Source organism: Vollenhovia emeryi, unplaced genomic scaffold (assembly GCF_000949405.1).
Source record: "Vollenhovia emeryi isolate VEMERY1.0 unplaced genomic scaffold, V.emery_V1.0 DF939166.1, whole genome shotgun sequence".
Lineage (NCBI taxonomy): Eukaryota > Metazoa > Arthropoda > Insecta > Hymenoptera > Formicidae > Vollenhovia > Vollenhovia emeryi.
Genome location: NW_011967200.1, coordinates 682,510 through 705,140, shown reverse-complemented (window position 1 = coordinate 705,140; position 22,631 = coordinate 682,510). Strand labels below are relative to the sequence as shown.

At 40.3% G+C, this 22,631-nt stretch overlaps 1 protein-coding gene across 3 annotated transcripts in view; it reads right to left on the bottom strand.

Annotated features, from left to right (window-relative positions):
* The window catches only part of LOC105564350 (atrial natriuretic peptide receptor 1-like), a 107,894-nt gene that overhangs the window by 17,748 nt on the left and 67,515 nt on the right, over positions 1 to 22,631 (bottom strand). For all 3 annotated transcript variants that reach the window (XM_012016661.1, XM_012016663.1, XM_012016662.1), the window contains 4 exons: positions 13,545 to 13,618; positions 13,207 to 13,298; positions 2,984 to 3,133; positions 524 to 716 (listed from right to left, as the gene is read on the bottom strand). In XM_012016661.1, coding sequence (XP_011872051.1) covers positions 524 to 716; positions 2,984 to 3,133; positions 13,207 to 13,298; positions 13,545 to 13,618 — 509 coding nt within the window. The remainder of the gene's footprint in view (positions 1 to 523; positions 717 to 2,983; positions 3,134 to 13,206; positions 13,299 to 13,544; positions 13,619 to 22,631) is intronic.

The following is a 22,631-nucleotide window of genomic DNA, read 5'->3' as shown; positions in this document are numbered from 1 at the left end:
TGCCGTTTCTCTCACCCTCTCGTTCTTTTCGTCTCTTACTCGCGTTGGCCTTAACGGGTCGAATATGCCGCGATAGGCTCCAAATAACGACACGTGGAACACTTTGTAAATATAGAATCGAGGGAACTCGAGCTTGATTCAATAAGAAACACAGCGTGTTGGCTGTGCAATATGTTATTCCGAATGATCGTTTAACGCGAAGGTGGAACTGCTGGAAAAATGCGAGGGAGAGAGGGAGAGAGTGATGTGAAAGCGAAGTTTCTCAATAGAAGTCAGGTTCTCGCAAGCAGAAAAACTTGTCGAAACGCTTTGTTCGTTCAGCTTCGATGAAACTGCGCCGGAAGAAGTTGGATATTGCGAGTGTGACGCCGTCGGACGCAGTTGCGAGCGAAAGTTTATCGCCGTTTCATGAGCCAGCATCGTGACTCTCTCACTCGTTAAAATATTCACCCCTTTCGGCCGAAGCTTTAAATCATCTCCGCATTACGGCCCCTGGATGCGCTTAAAACAGGTCGATACTTACCTTGTAAACGTCGAAGTTCTCGATAATGGAGTCGAAACACGTGTAGAGGTCGTTCAGCAGATCGACCACCTGCAGAGGCGTGCTCTCGGCCGACAGGCTCGTGAAGCCCACGATGTCGCTGAAGTAAATAGTCACTTGATCGTACGTCTCGGCGATTACGCTTTGCCCGAGGATCAACTGCGACGCCACCGATCTGCACGCGGGGACAAACAAACACGTGCCTTTCAGAGACGGCGGTAAGCGGGAGAGAAGTTTAAAGGCCACTAAGTCCCGCAGGGACGGCCGATCCGCGCGATCATTTGACTTGGCGCGATCATTGGACAGTCGTGCATCGTGTACATTCATGCATCATGCACATCCATAATTATGTAATCCACAATCCGTTTGAGCGTATTAGGCATTTTGCCGATGGTAAAGCAAGATACAATTTCATTTAAAGTAAGGGAAAATAAGAATACAGGACCTGTTCTAACATAATACGTGTTCGAATATAAATGGCACAGAGAAAAGCCTTATTTTTTATTTACACTTCTTAATTAAGAGAAAGAGTACGACACAACGTAGCGAAATCTCTAAGCGAAACATGTACGTGGAATTTGTATGCTCATGCATACTTTTATAACTTCTCTGATGAACTTGTAAATTTTTTCATTTCTTATTGAAGGAAAAATATGGAGAAAATACTTCCCTTGACAAACTTTTTTTTCCGCGGAATTGGTTTTAACTTTTTTATCACAAGAACAATTCGACAAATTTTAAAATTGAATTTCTAGAAGTTAGTTAAAGGACAACTATATGCGCGATTAGCGTTCTCGTTTCTATTAGTTTTCCAGATTTGAAAAAAGGTAAAAAAAAGTATTTATACATGCTTCTTCTTTTACAAGATTAAAAAGTCGGAGATGCTGTAAGAGATTTGTTTATACAAATATATAATTCCGCGAGATGTTGCGTTCGAAAGAATTAATTTTTCACGTTGAATTCTGTGCACAAGTAAAAATTATACAAGTGACTGATAAGGTGGAGTTATCGCGCGTAGACATTTTCGTAATCATCTCGCCAAGTTTCAGATACGAATGGCGTGTCGTCACGTCACGTATCGTGATGTGATATCGATTAAACGTGACGCGTTAGTGCACTAACTACATCACTGACGCTCGCCAAAAGAATTATCACTCGCGAGGGACGAACGGTGATAAAGTTTTCGAAGCTCTCAACAAATTTCCCTCGTACTTCGCTCTCCCTTTTATCTTCATAAAGTTTATTAAGGTTCGCCTACTTACTTACTCGTTGGAAGTTACGCGAGATATGTTAACCACGCACGCTATAATGAAGCAGTTTCGCTTAAACGAGCATACTTTTGGTACATACACAATACATGTATATACATGTACAATACATTTGGTGTACATACAATTTTCTGTTGTTTTACCGAGATCTCATTTTGGTATTGTCCAAATTGTTTCGAATCGGTGTCGTTACGATTATATGTAACATTTTCAAACAAATGTGAACAATTTTATCATAATCGTAATATGAACAGATTAATGATCGTATTAATGAGCTACGTGTGACTAACTTTCTCGATTTTGCGATTTTGAATTGAAACTATTCTGCTGGAGGGATTTCACTGTTCTTTTTAGATGAGTTTCAATTTCAAGGCTGACCAATTTTCGATAATCTTTCGATTGCGGCACGTCACGTGAACAAGTTGTTCGATTCGACCAATTTTCTGTTTCCATGTCATATTCAATTTCACGCCGTCTGTGATACGAAAGGATTCTTCTAACCGTTTAATTTACGTCATGCTGCGTTAATGTACTTTGACGTAAAAGATATTTTATATCTTGAGCGTTATTACTTTCATTTGCATCAATTAGTAATAATTAACGTTCGCACGTTCTCGCGTACATTTATATACGCACGACTGATTTATATTCCGTTAAATTAGCGTATTTCTGGCAATAAATATTGATAATAATTTAGATAATTCAGATGGAAAACGGTACTGGCACGAAAGCAAGCTACAATTTAATTGTTATGAGCCAGTTATGAGATAAATTCAAATTTTGCGATGTATTCAATTATTAGAATTAGTGAATTCGTTAAAAAATAGTTCTTTAAAATTCCTTCAAAAATATTCCCTTAAAAAAACAATATTACAAAATTATTAGGGTAGGAAAAGACTTTAAAAAAACTCAAATGCACTTTGAATCTATAATGTATAAAATAAAAGAAAATGTGTAGCGTATAATACATTTTAAATTTCTTGTTACTTTGGGTTAGAAATCTCGTATCCGTCAGATTTGTCCGTGTCTATTCGGCTATTTAAATATTTATAGCGCTTTGCGAAACGCGAGAGATGCCTCGGACGAATTCTCGGCAAAAGCTCGCGGCAAATGTAATGACAGTCTCGTTCTTTCTAAGAACGGTCTGTTTTATTCGCGTTCCATGAAAACTTACTTTGGTAGTAACTGGTAGAGAAGTTCTTCGCATTTACGTTTCTCCTCGAGGTAGTCAGCTGTGCGTTCCTCCACCAGGGTTTCTAAATTCGTGGCGTACTGCTCCATGCGGGATAGTAAATTGTCCAGGATATTGCTGCTCTCGTAGTCTCTGAAACAAAGAAGGAGTACAACTTATACCTAATTTCATTTAACTTCGATCCGATATATAAGGCGAGGGGAGAAAGCGAGGGAAAACCGCTGACCAAAAGCTTATACACCAATGCCCACTAATGCCCAGCGGGCATTACTTCATCTTATTATCTTATTTTAACTTATTTATCTTGTTTTATCTTGTTTTATCTTATTTTATCTTTATATCGCCCCAGCAAGGTCTAATGCCCAAACTAATACCCAAAAATGCCCCAAAAATGTTTAGTAATGCCCAGTAATGCCGCAAATCTGTACACCACAATGCCCTCAGGGGTTTCCCCGTCGGGAGAAAGTGATTCGCAAAAAGTACTCGGAACCGTGTCGGAATAAGATATTAAATTGGACGTGTCGCGCAATCGGATACCAATAGCCGGATATCAATCGCGAGCAATAGAGGAGGAATTCTTCAATTTAATCCGCGTCGTCAGCTACGTCAATATTGTCCGATCAGACGAGGAGCTACGAGAGGCTTCGTCTGTAGGTCGGTTGCATTGGGGATACGATAAACCATAATCGGGATAGCCAGCTTTCGCAAAGGACAATTAATCCAATCTCCGCGATTGCGGTCGGTCAAATGTAATATCTACGTCATGTACGTAGGAGAGACCGATATCGAGAATTATTTGAGATCGTGATAATGGACTCTTGTGAAAGTCATAACCACAAGATCACCACTTCACTGAAGATGTTATTGAAAATCAAGTTTGTTCGTCAGTTATGTACGATCTCTCGCCGATGTTACTCATAAAAGAATAAACGGGTTGCGCGCGCAGTTGAAATGTTAGAATTTCATTTCTCTAGTATTCGAAGGATATGAAATTTCCTTTAAACAATAGAGACAAATTTCCCGTTTAAATTTTGATTCTGTACCACCATCCGTAGTCGTTTTGCGTTTTTCCTACGCGCAACGTTCTTATTTCGATATAATTTACTATGTGACAAAAATCTCATTCAAGGAAACTCGACATTCCTTAGCGAGATGAAAATTACGCGGGAAAAGAAATACCCGTGGCCGCCTGCATTTTTAAAATAACATCTCAATTGAGGTGTACGCAGCTTCGCGCGGAATTAATGGGGTTGCTTTTAAGTTTAGTATTCTCTTTGATGCAAAACATCACTCGGGAAATCAAAGTCCTTGCTTCACGTGAGGGGAAAATCGCAAGATATACAATAAGAGAATTTAGATAGATTACGCGGCAAAAGTAGAAAGTTTTAAAACCAGTTCAAAAATCATTCATAAAAGATCGTACTAAATAAACGATAGTAGATAACAGGTAATAAATTAAATAACAGCAGATCTACAATTCTTGTGTGACACGTTATTATTTTAAAAAAAAAACACACTAAAACGGTAATAGCGACAGAAATGATAACAATAGTCTCTATAATTTCCCTCGTGAAATGTAACGAAAAGAGTTTCGCTCTGTAAAGTTGCCTAATGCTGCACTACGTGGCTTTATTAATAAAACTACCGACTATTAGTCATTAGAGACCCGTGTCAGTCTAACGTGTCGAGATCTCCCCGCTTACTTTCCTAGAAGAATGAACGGAATGGCTTCCGATGGCAAGGGTCTTACTTCTCGGGTTATCAGGGAAGACTGGCATAATACAACACGCATTCCCAGGATAATAGAAAGGGACGCGAAAAATATCGACATTCGCTAGAGTACCACTTAGTCGGCGTCAAACGCCAGCTAACGGCATTTCGGTCGAATTTCGCCGGATAAAATAACGGCATCTCTTTGATAGAAATGTTCCCTACCATTCGATAAGTTTACATATGCGAATACAAAATTTCCTATACTACAAATTACGTGGAATAGCCGGAGGACGTTGAATCGATGAGCGCGATTGTTCTCAAGTGAGTGTATATTTTCGAGTAAGTGAAAACTAAAACGTGGTTATTCACTATTTAGCCAATTTTCGCAGCAATGAATATTATACGTGAGTCAGTCGGTTACATGTAATAAACTGTAGTTTAAAGAACTTGTCTAAAGCAATATGTCACATTACTTTATATTCACGACCCGCTGAAATGCATGATATCTCAGGCCGTTTCAGAGATAAGAAGCTTATCGCGAAGCTAAAAGTGAAGGCAGACCGCGGAAAAGATCATGTCCGCTTTACTGCTTTTATCTTCGTTGTGAAAACTTTTTGAAGGAGTATAAATCGGCTTTCTATCTGTACAATAACGTGCGCACCATTTACTGAAAATTAACAGTTCGTTCAATATCGGGAGGTCGAAGAATACACGTCAAAAGAACGAAAATCGATAAAAGATTTCTATACCTTCACGGTTTCATTCAATCTCGACAGTAAAACGTAGCATTTTCAAGAGCAATGTGTATTAATTAGAACGAATAATTCCACAGACTATTTTCCCAAACGAGATCTTGATTAATAAATTCGTAAAGTGATTATGGCACATATTATATTATTTTGTATATATTTATACATTTAAAAAAGCATAAATTTTTAGTTCGTAGATATGGTAAATTTTTTATTATTGCGATAAGAAAATGATATCTCTGCCACGGCGATATAATTGTTGATATATTTTTAAGTATATAAAAATGAACTCGTGTTTATTCGGGCCAATATAAAATTGATAGTACATAAAATGTATATACTTTATTAATAATTACGGAACTAGAAGATTTAAACGTCGACAGGTTAATTTGTTGAACACGTTAATTATTCGTGTTGCTGAGCGCGCCACTGCTAATAAGCTTTTTGCCCGACTTCACACAGGCGAAATTCAGCCTTGTGCACAACTTTTCTGAGATTCTGAATAAATTCGCGAAATTTATGCGAACACCTTATTTTTTTAATATCACCAGAATAATTGCGTACGCAGGATCTTTCTTTTCTTATTTGGCTTTTTATTACCTTGTCTTTATTTTTAAAATGACAGCAAACATTTTTCTCAAGAAAAGTATTAAAAGTAATTTTACAAAAATTTATAAAGGTTTGCAAAAATTTTATAAAGATCATATTCCACGCTCTTCTCTATTTCTCACTCTTTTTATTCTATTCCTTATGGAAACGTATAGATACTTACGGAAATTAATATTTTTAACTATTTAACATTTGTAGCGATTTGACATTTGCCATCCAAAATGATTAATCTTATAAAAATAAAAGAGGAAAGTCCTCTATTATGAGATAGGATTCTAATGTGAGATAGTAGGCTTTCAACATTCAAATTCAATCATAAATCTTTTTTCGCAACGATTACACGATCAAACGATCAATTTTCCACTAAACAGATTTCACTCCGTAATAAATTCATGGTGGAACCAACAGGTAATGCCTATTAATTTAGCAGAAACTCCACTATACCATATTAGGAGACTATCTCATAACAGGGGACTTTTCTCTATATTATTTACAATCAAGCAATGATGTATTTATTGGAGGGACTGAAATAAACAATTAAACAGTATATAATCCCACGCGATGACGGGTGATATGAATCTGAACTACGATTAAATTAATTTGATTTGAGATGGAGAATTATAATTTACAGCATAATAGTATCGTTTTGCATCGCGAATTAGTAAAAAAAACTTGTGAATGTGAATATCTTCGTACGTCTCCGTAAATTTAAACGGCGAACAGAGGAAACCTTAGTTTCCTTCGTTCATAATTTGCGACTAAAATGATAAGCAAATTGCTCGCGCGCGGTACAGCCGCATAATTTATGAAGCGGAGAATTTTGCGAGAAATATCTTTTTTTTGATGAAACGATATCTGGGCTTTATATGTGTAAAGTTTTTCAACTAACTGTACATTGCTGCAGACAAATGTTTTGAATACCGCGAAACAATGGCAATGAAATTGAAATATAAAAAATGCGAGAGAACAGGATTTTACAAGCGACTGCAAGTTGAACGCGGTATTATAATTTATATGGTCATAATAACATTTTACAATTTTTAAAATAAAAAACAACGAGGAGAGAAAATGAAATTCTCCTTCAATGATTTCGTTGTACTGCTATATTGTATAACTATCCCCGGAAAGTTCGGAGAACTTGCGCTTCCCTTTGGAGCCCTAACATCGAACTGGAAGCTTTCGCGGGCCTGTTTGCGTAATTCTCTTACGAAATATCGAACGCAATTATCTCGCTCGATCTAATTCTCGACTTGCAGCGCGTAGCGCACGTGCGCTAACGTCAACGCCGGGGCCTTGGAGCACGCAGCAGAATACACGTGCACGTAGTTGTGTAGAGAGTCACGCCACATAATCGTCTTTCAAAGAGATACCGTAACTGTGTTAACGTTGGAGAGATTGACGCGCCGTGCTTCAAAATGAAAAAGCGGATGCCATTATTCTAAAATGATTTTATGATAATAATACTCTCTATCGATGGCAACCGGCGCCATCGAAACTTTCTGTCGATTAAAATATCAAAAACTAATACCTGACGGATAAAACATTCTGCGGACAAAAAGATAAATAAACCTTGGAACGGCCGGTCGGCGGAGAAGATGAGATTTCTACAGAATATACTTATTAATGCTAATGGTACTCTTTTTTTTCTTGAGGATGGTCGAAAGAATTAGCGACGCTGTTAAAAACAGGAGTTAAAAATAAGCTACAGAGAAATATGGACGGTTGAAAATGTGCATTTCTATTCATAAAAGCGAGCCCGATCGTCAGCCGTGACGCTTTCGAAGTTATAACTTGTCGATGAAGTCAGCGCGAACAACGTGTGTTGCACGATATATGAAAGGAACAAAGTGATGCTTGACTTTGTGTAGTAGCAAATAAAGTGTACGCGACGTGCGTACATGCTAATGAATCAAGACATCTATCTCACGACTATCTTGCTAATTCAGGCGACGAAATTATGTTTGCTGCTTCATTATTGTTTTCAAACCGCGAAAGATAAATTGCGAAAAGCGAAGTTTACGGATTTGCCGAAACATAATCGAGGAGACTCCTCTCCTTTTATCAGCTACACGTACAAAGTACACTTTAATTAGCAAATGTTCTAACACACTAAACACACAAACTGCTAAGTAATTAGTCGTTCCTCTTTAAGCACGGTTTTCATAACGAAGTCGATAGACACTCGTTTTCCAGAGATGACCATTTACAATTCCATTAGCAAAACGTTAGTATCGAGAAAGTACTTTAGACTGATTCCATAATATTTTGTGAATGAATTCATTAAGGAATTTATAATCGCCGGAGATTCATCGTTTGATATTTTATAATTCTCGCATTTAAAATCTCGATTTTAAAGTCCCCGCTAGCAAATTCTCGATCTTTTATTAACTAAGAGATGACATATGTCCTTATATTCCAAACTTAATAATTCGTCGGAAACTTTTTCAGAATAAAATGTAGCAATGCATTATTAAAAAAAATTCTTGCCAAGGAAAAATTGATTTCACCTTCGTCGGAGATGCGTAAAATATTCGCATTTGGAAAAAGAAATTCATATTACCTGGCGTCGGGAATTCATATTTGCGCGGTACGTGCGCAATAAGATAAAAAAAGAATTAATTTCTAACTAATCGCACACGACACAATATTCCATGATGACGTTATGGCATATCTTCGAGATCGATTTTATAGCACGGGAAATAATAGAGGAGACGAGTTTATAGCGGGCCTTCTTTGTGAGAAGAGATATTAGATATTCCTCGCGCGCGCACATTGCCTTCATAGAATATGATGTGATTTATAATGTAATATTGGCACAAGTCATGCATAAAAGCCTAAGACTTCTTACGCGGGAGTAAATCTTCGTCTTGGAGGATTCTCGTGGAGTCTAGGCATTAAAACCTTTAAAAAAGTTATTAAAAGCGCACGTGGCTTCTCTCTGAAACAACAATATCAAGTGGCTGTTCGCAACCGCGTCTTAGTGTCATAGTGTCTTCACGGCTATACACGTGCACGCGCAAACTAAATTACTCTATATAACTTGATATACTTTGTGCGTGTAATCTTTTATGACAGCAAGCACGAAAGAAATTCCATTCAGGTGCATAACAAACAACGCCACTTTTTTGCCTGTTTCTTTCCACTTTTACCACAAACACTATTTTCTCTTTAACCACACAAGCACCCTACTAATTTTTTTTCATCTTCATTTATCTTTTAATATGTTGCTTTTTCACTCCCCCTTCTCTTTTATGCCATCCTTTTTATGCCATCTCTGTCAAGCTTTGAAATTAATTTTATTCTTTTAAGATTACGCGAACCTTTTCCGTCTCTGTTTCCATACCTCCTTTTCATCTTTCGGGCCTTTGGTCCTTTCTGGCCGTACTAGTAATTTAATAACTCGTGTAAATGAAAGCAAAGAGACTCGAACGTATTCCGCGCTGAGCAAAAAATATAATGGGGAAACGCGTACAGAGTACACATATAGAATCATCGCTGTCGCGCGAGCCTTGTCGTCTGGCTTTGATAATTTTTGATTCGCCGATCAAAGGAAACGTTTCGTCACTCGGTTTCTTATTTAACAGCGAATTTTTTTGGCCTCGGTCTCCTACCCGGGCGGAAAAAGGTACGTAGCGATTTCACGGAGCAAGAATGGTCTCGAGAGAAGCATCGTTAGACAGTAAAAACTCGTACGAACGGCGATGTTATCTTCGCGAATTCAGCATCCGGCGTGCTGATGAACGTGCGAATCTCGACGACGCTATCGTCCGCTTTAATCTGCCTCTACCAATCGCGCGCTATTCGTTGCGGCATTGGACGCCAAAGCTGCTCAATACCTCCCACGTGCTATATGCACGTCCGATCGCCTTTACATCGGTATTCATTCGCGGTACGCAATGGCGTACTTCAATCGAATACGTACGGTTCGTTTTTACGCGCTCCAAATGCGAGACCATCGCGAAACGGGAATTCCCGTAATATCGCGTAAGCGTGATTCTCCGCGTGGTAGCGAAATTATTCTGAAAAAAAAAATGCGCGCGTATATGGAAACTCATAAAACGCTTCTTGTGAAAAATACGCGTATTAAAGGATATTCCGGGCTGGATATTAAAAAGGTATTCGCAATTTGATTCCCAATTTATAATCCCAAATAACGCGGTCACTCTATTTCCGAGCAGACTCCGCCCGGAGTCAGTTTGCGCAACGTGTTCGCGTGTTGAAAATAGTTCTATATCGTTACTTAATATTCCGCCCGTGTATTGTGTGCGAAACAATGCGCTTACCGACAGCGTAAATAAGATTTTATCGTACATTGAAACACTTTGTGATATCGTCCCGACGTGCTCATTCGTTGGCATTAATTCGCGAAATTGACGAATACGAAATTGTGATCGCTACACGCTCACATTATCGTAACGTCTTCTTTGCCGAAACCGCTTAAGGGGATGCCATATTGTTCTTTCATTTGGCCGGAATAGCGAGCTGCTTTCGATCTGTACACGTAAGCCATTTAATTTGTATATTACACAAATGTTTCCGCGAACTGACAGTTTTTAGGTTAGAAAGGTGCAAAAGTGCAGAATCACTCCAGCATCCCCTTAATTTCGCAGCAATCGGCACGCGGATTATGTGATAATAATGTGCACCACGGATGCGCATTTATTTATAGATTGTGTAACACGTATATCTGCGTACGTACAATATTTCTCTGCAAATAGCTCTGACGTTAGTTAACAAAAAATACATGCACGTCTTCGTGAAGTTGTACTTAGTTTAAATATATACGCGTGACTCGATGTAAAACTTTCACCAACGGATGTAGCCATTAAGTTTCTCGCTTCTAAATACGACAGTGATGCATTAAAAATAGCGAGGATTAATAACGGAGAGATCTCTCGTAGATAACAATTGATAAAAATATCGCTAAGACAAAAATATCTCGAAAAATGTTTTTAGATTTCAAAACTTTTTCGCTCCAGCGTTCTGTATACGTAGCCTCTTAGCAAATAGGCTTTGGGAAGTTTAACGGGATTGCCAGTGTAATGCAGTGCCAGTTGTACGTATCTCTAAGAGTCCGTGTTGTTGTTACAGCTTTAGAACTTTAATGAACAATATATACATCAGATCCAAGTAGGACATATTTCGATGTAATCCTGGTTGAATAACGTGACGTATTCAGTTACAGTGTAACGGTAATAACTTATGAATATTAACTTTAAACATGAAATTACGTGTACAACGTGAAAAGAATCGGATGTAAAATGTAAATGTGCTTGTCGTGCTATAAATACGTTCGATCGTTAAACTTGTTCGTAATAACTACTTCCCCCGAAAAAATACGGATAAAAATAGTACGTTGTATATAATATGCAGTACACAGTACGTTGATATGCAGTGTACACAGTGCGTTTTATCTATATTAAAAATCAACAGCTTCAATAACGATTTTTACGAATGTGGCTCTCGAATCCGCAAAATTCTCACGAAAGTCAATCACCGGGCGCCACGTCGGTCCAATTCACGAGCCATGTGGATGTTATCGTCGAAAATGAAAATAAAAATTGTCAAATACTTCGATAAAACTACGTCAAAGTTAAATGAGATCGGAAGCTCTCGATCAAACGCGGCGACGAGCCGTCAATCGAAACAGCCGTCCGTCGAAGATATTGAACGAATGTCGATTGAATCGCCGCCTGTGAGATTGGAGAATTCTTATTTGACGTAGATTCCAGCGCGCAGCGTGGAAGCGTGATGAGAAAAATTATGCCTATAGAAATTATGCAAAACAGCGATCTCATTTTCTTATGTCAAGCTCCCGCTCTCTCTTTTTTTTCTTTTCTTTCTCGGTCTCTCCATTCTTAATTCACATTTTCTCGCGAGCCCGCAGCTTTCATCAGACGATCGAAAATGTAAATCTTATCATCTCTTCTAGGTGATACGCTCGTTTTTAGTTTGTACCGCCTTTAGGAAGGATAATCTCGAGGATGATTCAGTCGCAAATTTGTATTTCCGAGAAAAGCCAGCGGCGCCCCTCACGGGGGCGAGCGCAATTTTCCTTGGAGAAAAGGTCGAACGATTGCTTCGATGATCGATTGCCGGTGACACGGTTCTTTCAGGTTCTTTTTTTCGGCTTATTCTGCTTTCCAGCCTCTCATCGCCGTCTTTTCCGCTTATTTCTCGATTTTCTGTTCCTCAACGGAACGCGCTCAACCGTTCGGAAGCCATTCTCTTTCACGTGCAGTTATTGACCTACTGAATTACCGTGTGCCTGGACTCGACGATGTACTCTTTCTCGCGTGTGAGATGATGCACAACGCCCGGAAGGTCGACAACTATGCCAATATCTAACCGGGAAGAGAGAAAGAGAGAGAGAGAGAGAAGGGGGGGGAGGGAGCGAGAAAAGGAGGTGACTGCCCGCCTTCGCCATAGAAGAAAAGAAATACTCGTAAAGATATCGCGAGTTTTGCTCTCGCTTGCAACGCTTTATGTCGGCCTCTACAATGGCCCGTACAATTTGCCGAGCTGAATACGAACGACGCTGTTCCACACCATATACCGGAGATCGCAGCCATTTCTCAATTCGTTTCGACCTGAATCTCACGTCTCTCTTCCGTGCCGAAGACGCGGCCGCGTTTTAGCGCCCGCGCAATTACATACGTCGGAGGAAATCGTCGTCGTTATCGACATTTCCGACACACCGACATCGCGACGTAAACGTAACAGCGAATCCGGTAGAAATCCGACGAGACGGAAATAACGTTAGACGGGGAACAATACCTCGATGACGCAGTTAATGCATTCTCCTGATAGTTCGAACGTTACGCCGAGTTTTACGGCTCCGCGCCTCGCATAACGTCCCAGCCCGAGGATTTATCGGTATTCTGGAAAACGATACACGCAGTATTTTTTCTATCGCAATCTCGATATCCGCGCTACGTTGCCCCGCGCTTACAACGCGGGCTTTTAGCTTAATGAGAGAATAGGTAATTAAAATTTGCTCGAGGGGTTTCCGCTTTAAGTTCGCCGTCAAACTACATAACGTTTTCGGCGTCGACGCGGACTTAATTCGTAATTAGAAAACGCGCGACCTGTAAATCGCTAATGACGTAAAATTTCTGGAGTGAAATTACTCACTTATTAATTTTACGAATCGTCTGCTTCAGCGCGGGGAAATCCGGTCGGTCTGCGGAATCTTGCGCCCAGCATCGTCTCATTAGAGTAGCTACCTGTAAAATGAGATTCATCTTGTAAATTTATTCTCTCCCTCTGGGAAAATTCATTTTAAACAAACGTGCGACTAATAATATTATATATATGTTAATGATACGTCGAATGACATGAATATTTTACGGTAATATATGCGATTGATAATGCTAATGAACGACGCGCTGATTATCACGAGCAAATACGCCGCGCATACGCGCAAATGCGAATATGCGAATGCATTAAAAATATTTGCCAATGGTATTTACCTCCTCTTCAACGGTTTCGTCGACTACAGGCCTTAAGGGTGAGCCGCCACCTCTTCTGACACTTTCTACTATTTCTGCAACAGAGACAAAGAACGTCGCGTCGTATCAAAGTTCACAGGGCAGTGTAAAAGAATCTCTAGATGAAAAAGGGGGAAAAAGTAAAAAGAAGGAAAACGCGTGGAAAATATAATTCCGCTTGGGCGTAACAATATCGATTGGGGGACGCGTGAACTGTTATAGGACGTGGCAACGTGTTAAAAGACAGTCGACGTAACGCCACGAGGTATTCCGCGATATTGCAATTACTCAGAACCTCCGCATGCAATCGCGCGAAACTACTTTTATCCATGGCTCAGTGGAGTAGTCCGCGCTTACGTCAGACAGCGATGTCCGCCTAGCGCGAGGCCCTCTCTCCTTCGTCCGCCTACCAGCGTGCCGCACTACTGTCCACGTATCGTTTCAAAGAGCCAGCCGGCTACAAATTTTCCGTTGACCGTTTGATCTTCTCGAGTACAATGCCGCTCGTATCGATTCATTGTAGCGCATCTAGCCCGTATGAAAATTTTCCAATAAGATATATTTGCAGACTGACGTCTCGGGGCAACAACGAACCGTGAAACTGCAGTACCAAGTTCTGTTTTATCGAGAATAATTTTTATTTCCGTTTCGAAGATGAGCGAGGGAAAGAGGGAGGAGGGACGAGCTTTCTGTGATTGTATTTCAACGTCTTCGATCTCGTTATATAAGACAAGACTTATACAATTTATTCTTATCTTGCGAAATAGATTTCTTCTTACGAGGATTATACAACACTCGAATGAGCGCAAGTTATCGAACGTAACTGATGAGGAATCGGACTGAATCATCGGTTAGATAAAATTATAAAAAGTAGTGAGCGCTTGAGGCCGTGTAATCATTGATAACACAATTTTCATTTCCGGTCACGTATATGGCGTACGCCAATTTTATCGCGGGTAAAAACCGTGCCGGAACGGGTGGGAGATCAACTTACATAATACATTTACGTTCATGCCGGAACTCCGCCCCGGTCTAACGCTGATATGTCCGTTCCATAAAATCATAGAATTAGTTAAGCGGTTTTCTGGTGTAAACACGCGTCACGAGAAACGAATTGAGGTGAATCGACAAACGCGAATGAAACAATGATAACAGAATTTAGTTCTCTTTTATAACTTGTATTAGGAAGTTCGAAAAGTTTTCGCAGTTTTTTTTCTTTTAAAATACGTATTTATTTCACTAATAAAATGAATGAATTCATTGATCAAAGTGCTTGCCCTCGGAAGCTATGACTTTTTCCCATCTTTCTGGCAAAAGTTGGATTCCGCGTCGATAGAATGGCTTGTTTTTTAAGTCGATCCATTTAGCATTTTTTTTATTTCTTCGCAGTTTGCGAAGTGTGTATTCTCGAGATCGTGTTGCATTGAGATTATGATAATCCAACGGAGCCAAGTCTGGTGAACGGGCTCGACAGCTTTTTTTTTACAGCATTATCATGGAGAAGAATCACTTTTCGGCGATTTGACGCAATAGATGGCCGTTTTTCCATCAAATTGGCATTCAAATGCTCTAATTGATCGCGATAACATTCGGCATTGACTGTTTCGTTCGAATTCAACAGTTCATAATATACCACGCCCCCCTACCGGGCGACTCGATCGTTCTTTGTCATTGATGTCACTATCACCTTTTTGAATCGTTCAAACCACTGTCTACATGTTCTCACTGATGGATCGTTGCGATCCATTTCTATTTCGATTAAAAATTTACAATTTTGCACACCAAGAATGACGCCCGTTTACTGAATTTCGTTGAAATATATCGGACCTTCAAGATGACTCAAGTCATAGCTGTTTATGCTCTCGAAATATGCAACTAGAGCCATATAAATGTGAGCGGCGAGAACTTCCGAACCTCCTAATACATACCAAAGAGGCGAAAATAGAGCTTTATCGTAACCATTGCAGTTGCTTCTTTTGAATGAAATCGGTCTCATTATTTAATCGTCGGACTGTGTGTGAAATGCAAGCTTGCTTTTACAATTAAAAGCGATTGAAGCGATATATTTATTTATAATAACGTTTAATTAATATTTTTCATTTTTCTGCTCCAATTAATATATTTTCTTCAATTTTATTTTGTCCCCTTCGTGTTTACAATTTCATTTGAAGTGACGCGATGAGCGAAACTGAGATGATGTAACAAACAACAGAACCAAATGGAAATTACAGGAAAGATCTCGGTTTGAATAATATTCCATGGCCCACGCGGCAAAGGAAATATTTGCAAGCACTATTTCACATATAGAATCTCCAAGTAGATTCTAGTTTGATTCCTGCGTATCATATATCATCATGTGTTATGCTCCTTCTGAATTCTCGAAATGAGAAAGGAAAGGAAACTTAAAAGGAATAAAACTATTGTAGTAAAGTATATTTTCAAAACTAACAATTATATGTGTGGTGTAAAAATACAAGAAAAGTATATACGATCAGTTAAAATTGTAGCAGTAATAATGATATCTCAATTAAAACCTTACACGTTTGCGTGTATGTCAAAAAGTATTAATATATTGAAGTAGATAGAATATATCGACGTTTATATTAAAAGTAATACAAAAGTCCAACAAAATTCAGTAAAAAAAAGTTGCAAAAATGTGAGGCATTTTTGGACTATTCTACTCCAATTACTGTCTAGCGGAGCGTTGCATATTTTATACAAAATTCCTCTCCGGCAACAATATCAACAACAATTTATAACGTGTACCGGCCAAAGTATCTCGTGCAATGGAATTCTGCACGCGCAAAAATGTTACAAAGCTAATTTTGCTCGAGGTTAATACCGGGTGTTATATTCCGACGGGTCTCTCTATCCCCAGGAGCCGGATGACGGTCGTACAAGTATGCTTATGGCATAATTGATTGCGTATCGAATTCGAGCGTGGCTACGGAAAATCGAATCCGCTGTCGCCCGTCAAGGACAACGGACACGTACTGTGCCTGTAGAGGTCCTCGAGGAACTGGTTGCAGGACTCGCAGTTGAGGGTGCAGTGAGGCCTGCGGACCTCGAGGAGAGGGCTGACGGCCCTCCTGGGACTGGCCCCGCCGTCGGGACTCGGCCCCGGCATCTGCGGTAGGGTCAGGCTGCTCGTGCTCGAGGCGTTACTTCTTTCCATTCCGTCTTCGTCCTCGAAGGCCGTCGATCGAGGGAAAGCCAAACTGCCTCGCCGGACAGCTCTTGAAAATTTACCGTCGTCGCGATATCGGATTTTCCTCGTCCTCTCTTTCCTTCTTCACTTCGCGTACGTGCATGCGTGTGCGCATGCAGATACGCGCGACGTATTATACCTCCGCCGAGTCGGCATACTCGATTAAGAATGTCATCTATTCGATAGATGGTATTTTATAATCCGAACATTTACAAATTCGGGGCGGTCCTCTGCGCGATCGCGGTTGAACGGGTCGGATGTGGTATGTCATGCGGAAAGTTCGCTCGTGAATACCGTACGCCGCGTTTTGACGGATGAAAACTGTCGCAAGGAGTTGCGCGATCGTGACGACGTATGATGAAAAGGGGGACTTTATAGAGATAGATATACAGATAGAGAGAAGGGACATTTATTATGCGCTTCGGAGTTCGTTACCGAGAGCAAATCCAGAAAATGCAGGTAGATACGACGGCACGTTTTCACACGATAATTTTACTGAAAATTTGCATAAATAATATCTGAGCCGCATAATTCTATGCACGTATATATACGTTTTATATATGTATACCTTTTTCAAAGATATCCAGGTTTAACATAGAAAATCTAACAATTTGGAGTTTACATTATTGAAACATTAATACATGAATTTATATCACGGCTCTCTGCAATTAAGTATGTTATCTTAACACGTATAGTAACGCGTATTTTATTGCGTTTATCTCGGATCTGGTGTAACAAGCATTTCATATAGAATTAATTTTCATTTGCCGTTTAGCATGCAAGAGAAATGTACTCAGCGTATCGCGTAAACAGTATCTCTGCAAGCTACTAAAACATTTACCATTCTTCTTTCAAGTGTTTATTTGTCTTATTTCGTTTAAAAACGCGCGTATTTTCCAACGAGCTAAAATAACATTTACGAGATATCGAATCGCTAACATGCGTTTTATTTTTCTCGGAAATTGCGTGCAAATTTTAAGCACTCGGTTACTGTTATAATAATTGCTCATAATTACATATTGTTATTTCCATAATTGGCCACACGGCTAATTTCTGCGAATAACAGTTATGATAAGAATCAGATTAGTCGAGTAATTAAGTAGGCGAAATTTTAAGGATCAGCTACGTTTCCATAGAAAACGTATAGTTTCATTAAAGTACTATTTAATAGTAATATATTTAATGCCGAACAGAAACTATCGCGACACTTATACTTCTGAATAGAATATCCATTTCGTGCTAAATCGATTTGTAGAAGTTACATTACAGAACCCTAATGAATGCAGCTCTTATCCGAAAGCTTTGCTCGGAGCGCTCGACATTAAGACAAGTGCGATGAGCATCTTAAAGTTTAATTGGCGTATAACGATATTACGGTCGATTTATTTGACGGAATTTCGTTGAAAAGTTACGTCTCAATGGCCTTGTGTCGTCGCGCTTGACTTTGACTTCTTTCCCCTTTAATCCCTTTTCCGTCATCTTTATCTGATCGTCTTGTGACCAACGACCCTGTTTTCGTTCGAGTTCACGAGTTCGTTGCTTTCGAAATTTCTCTCCGAGAGACGCGTCAATTTTCGCGAATAATCGCGACCAACAGACTGAATCACGCGAAATCTCTGTTTAATACTAAAAATATTTAAAAAATATAATGTAATATTTCAGACTAAAAAAAAGAAAGATAGATAAGATTTCTTTACAGTAGAAAAAGCTGGGTATTTTATCGTATATGCTAAATACAGCATTTAAAATAATTAGATTCCGTTTATCGACTTAAATACGCGAAATACAGCATTTGAAATAATTAGATTCCGTTCATCGACTTAAATACGCGAATCTGCTGGCGATGATTCCATCTAAACGAAACTGCGTTAAATGCCCGAAAAGAAACCGGCGCGCAGCACAGATGGAAAAACGGTTTAAGAATTCACACGTTAAAATTACTTGGCTATCTACGCTTTGCTCGGACCTAATAGCCTTCTCGGTTCTTGATTAAAAAAAAAAGAAGTTGGACTTGATTTAAATGGAGAAAGAAGATTGAGCGTTGCTGAAGGTTACCGAGAGTAACTGAAAATCAATAGAACTTCCGGAAGGGAACTCGAGAAATAACGAACCGCTTCATTAAAACGCCAAATGCAAATACTTATTTCCGCTGGGGTAAAGCAGAAAAACTTTCCGGGAGTCACTCGGACGGACCATCCAATGTGTTTTAAGGTCTAAGTGATAAACCCGCAGTCGCTCTCTCTCCTTAGCGAGATTTCGCCGCATTAGGGAAACACTCGGGGCTTGTGCCGCCCCTCCCGGCCGGGTCCACCGCGGATCTTTGCCTCCACTGACCCCGTTAAACTTTGTCCTACTGCATACGCCGGTCTTAACTTTCCGACACCATCGTCACTACACGACACGCCGTATCTTTTTTATGGGACTCGCGAGTCGCAAGCCGCTTACGACGAAATTGTTCCGCCGTTTCGCCGCTCACCGAAAAATACCTCGCAGAATTAATGACCGTGAGCCGCGGGCTCGTAACCTCGATTTCGCCGTCGACTAAATTTGCACGAATACTTTTCACCGTTATTCTCCAGGAAATAAAGTCGGGACGCTTCGCGAGTGAAGTATTCATGGTACAAGGGACTCGACATTAACGTGGGTATCGAGATTGAATATAATCGTTATATAACGCACACATATCTCTTGATTTATCTCCCGGGTTTACACAACAGAGAGCCCGGATATCAATATAAAGCTCCGTGTATTAAAAATTAATGTAAATAGTGAAACTCAAACTAAGATTCCTGGATATCTTGGATAAAAATATAAAAGAGCTCGCGGAAGTTACTCAATCCGTTTATTTCTAATCCCGGAGCCGATATCTCTTTTTGAGAATAAAAATTGTATTTTCCTCGGGGAAATCTTAGGAAATACGTTTTCATCACGGCCGCATAAACAAGAATTGCGAAGGGAAAATACTTGGGAAGTACAGAAAAAAGTGGGTACGATAAAGAGACGCTGAAGTACACTGTAATTTCGCGTTGTTGCAACGGAACGATAAAACGACCCGTCTGTCGCGACAAAAACATTTTGGAGTGTATAGGGCAAAAAAGAAAAGTTCGCGCGCGGTAGGAAACGGAGGAGAAAATAAAGGGCTGCATGGTGCGGCGAACGGCCGGTGAACTCGCGCAGGAAACGTAGCAGAACGCGAAACGGGTCGTTTACGACACTGTCTGATCGGTTATGCGATCTATCACTTGTCGGATTACCGCGCTACCTCTCGTCGAGTTTCCCTCCTCGGTCTGTCAGCAAATCGTGCTCACTCTACCAGATCAAACCGCATCGCACGTATAGACGCGAAGTTAAATCCACTAGTGATTCAAGTAAACGAATGATCCGACCGGCGGTCTTAACTGATGCTGAAAACACTGTTAATAAATCTTTTATCCGCGAGTTTATCGCTATCGACGGTTTAGGCTGATGGCAGAGAACGATCCGTAAACGCCTAAGTCTGTCTTAGTCGTAGATGTAAGGCAAGGCAGAGAAAAACGTAAGTTGTGAAAGTCTATTGTATACGACTTAAGTTTTTCTCTGCCTTGCCTTACGTCTGCGACCAAGTCCCGGTTTCACCAAACGTCACTTAACTTTAATCTTAGTTGGATTCACGTTTGTCTCTTTCTAAAGTAACAGTTGGAAAGAGGCGAAGACTGAATTAAGCTAAGCTTAAAGTTACACAACGCTGGTGAAACCGGACCCGAGGCAGACTTAAGCGTTTACGGATCGTTCTCTGTCATCAGCCTCACTTTGCTTAACGGAGAGGCCCACATTATCAAACATTTGCTCTCAACGTCGTCGAAGGATCACTTCGATGTGGTCGACAACATTTTATCCAGTGGAAGATTGAACATTTTCTTTAATAGGTTTTTTTCTAATCCAATTGGGAATTGACTTTCCTCGGCAGAAGAACTTTAATACGGGCGGACTACATTCCGTCTACCGGGGGACCTCTATGGTCAGTGGCCTCTTTCCTTCCAACACGGTCACCGGGATTTATTTCCGCGCGATGTTTTTCCTCACGTTCCGTGATGCAACGGTAATTGCTTCCGCGCGGTTGTAACGCGGATATTACGAAGGTGCGTCGACCCGGTGCGGCGGTCTTTTCGCACTCGGAATCGATACTGACGCCGGTTAACCGGCGATTAAACGGCGGGTGAATCGCGGATGAATCACGCGACGAGACCAATTTTGCGACAGATTCCGATGACACGTTCGTGCGATTGCACGTAACTCACGAGTAAGAGGGAGGGAAGGGGAGGCGGAAGAATATTGTGCACGCACGTTATCGGGTATGCCGCTCGCTCCAAGGATTTGTCTCTTTCCCGTTTTAGAACTACACCTACGACTTCGTTATTAGACCGTGGACGCGGGCATAATTGGTGCCCGTTGATTTCACGTGTGAAGAAATATTCTTTTGCTCCGAAGAGCGCAAACGGACAGAGAGTGATGAGACGAGGAGAATCCCGGCGAAACGCGCGCGAGAGCCGTGTGCGTCCTGGGACGCGCGAGAGCTTCGACTGAGCTTTCGGACCTCGTTTCAGCATGCTCCTCCGGAACTCGCGACACGTTCCATGGTGCGGACGATCCTCGCGGCCGGTCGTGAGCTTGCGAGCTTGTGCGAGAGCTTTATTACCGGTCGTGCGAGATATCGATTTTCCCCGATAGTCAAAATGTGGCGAGCTTCGGCGGTAAAGCTCGTGTCGCTTTGCACCGGCCAGTGTTACCGGGGGGGAATCTGCTAATATTCAATATCGATACGCGTATCGGACTCGCTTTTTCTCTCCTCTCGAAGCCATCGGTCGGAACAAGAGATATCCTTGCAAACTGCGTTATCAATCTTCGCTGATTGTTAATGTTTGATAAGATAATTCAATGAGATATAATTAAGAAGGTATATACATTGGAGACTTTTGATTATTACATTTTATGAATTAATTGATTATATGTGTTTTACATACATATTGAAAGTTTTGCGAGCATGATGAAGGATTTTCCAATTTTACGCATAATATTCAAATAAGAAATAAACTGGTCATCGAATTATATTCTGTAATTACATGTTCAAAATTTGTTGCAATATAACATATATCCACTTTGTGAGATGATTGATATTTTGTATGCTTTTAAACAATGCGTACTACTTGCTCTGGAGCGACCGTCGGTAACAGATTGAACAAACTCCAACAGGAGCCAGCTTGCAAGCTCGCCAGAATCGAGCAGTCGAGTTTTCGCAAGCGACGATATCCGGCGGTTGATAAAACGATAGGCGAAATTTCACTTATCAGCAGATAAAAAGCTCCTTTAAAAAATTGATCGTTAAATCAAGGAAAATATAAAAGGCAAATAATTTAGTATTGCGGTTTTATTCTCACAAAAATTGCACGAGATTATATTAAATGCCATTAAATTAAAAACTTTTTAAGAACAACTTTTCTCATACGATTAAAAACCTGGGAAGAAGTACTCGTCATTGATATTCCTTTAACAAATCGCAAAAATAACAAGCAAATGAAACAGCCTCGCAGTATACATTATCTGCAATTTCGCATTGCAAGATACCGTAATTTCTGTACATGCTTTGCGCATCGAGTTTATGAATCGAGATCACGTCGCTTTTTGTTAAATCTAAAACCTGTGGATTGCCATCAGCCAAATCGTAACATGTGAACTATCACAAATCGCGTCACGCGACGGCATGTTCGTGATCGTGTTCCAGAACGTGCATGCCGCCTCCAGAAACAAGGACGCGAGAGTCAATATGCGGTAAAATGGAGTCAGTGTATATAGTGAAATGAACATAGTCATATAACAGTATTCAA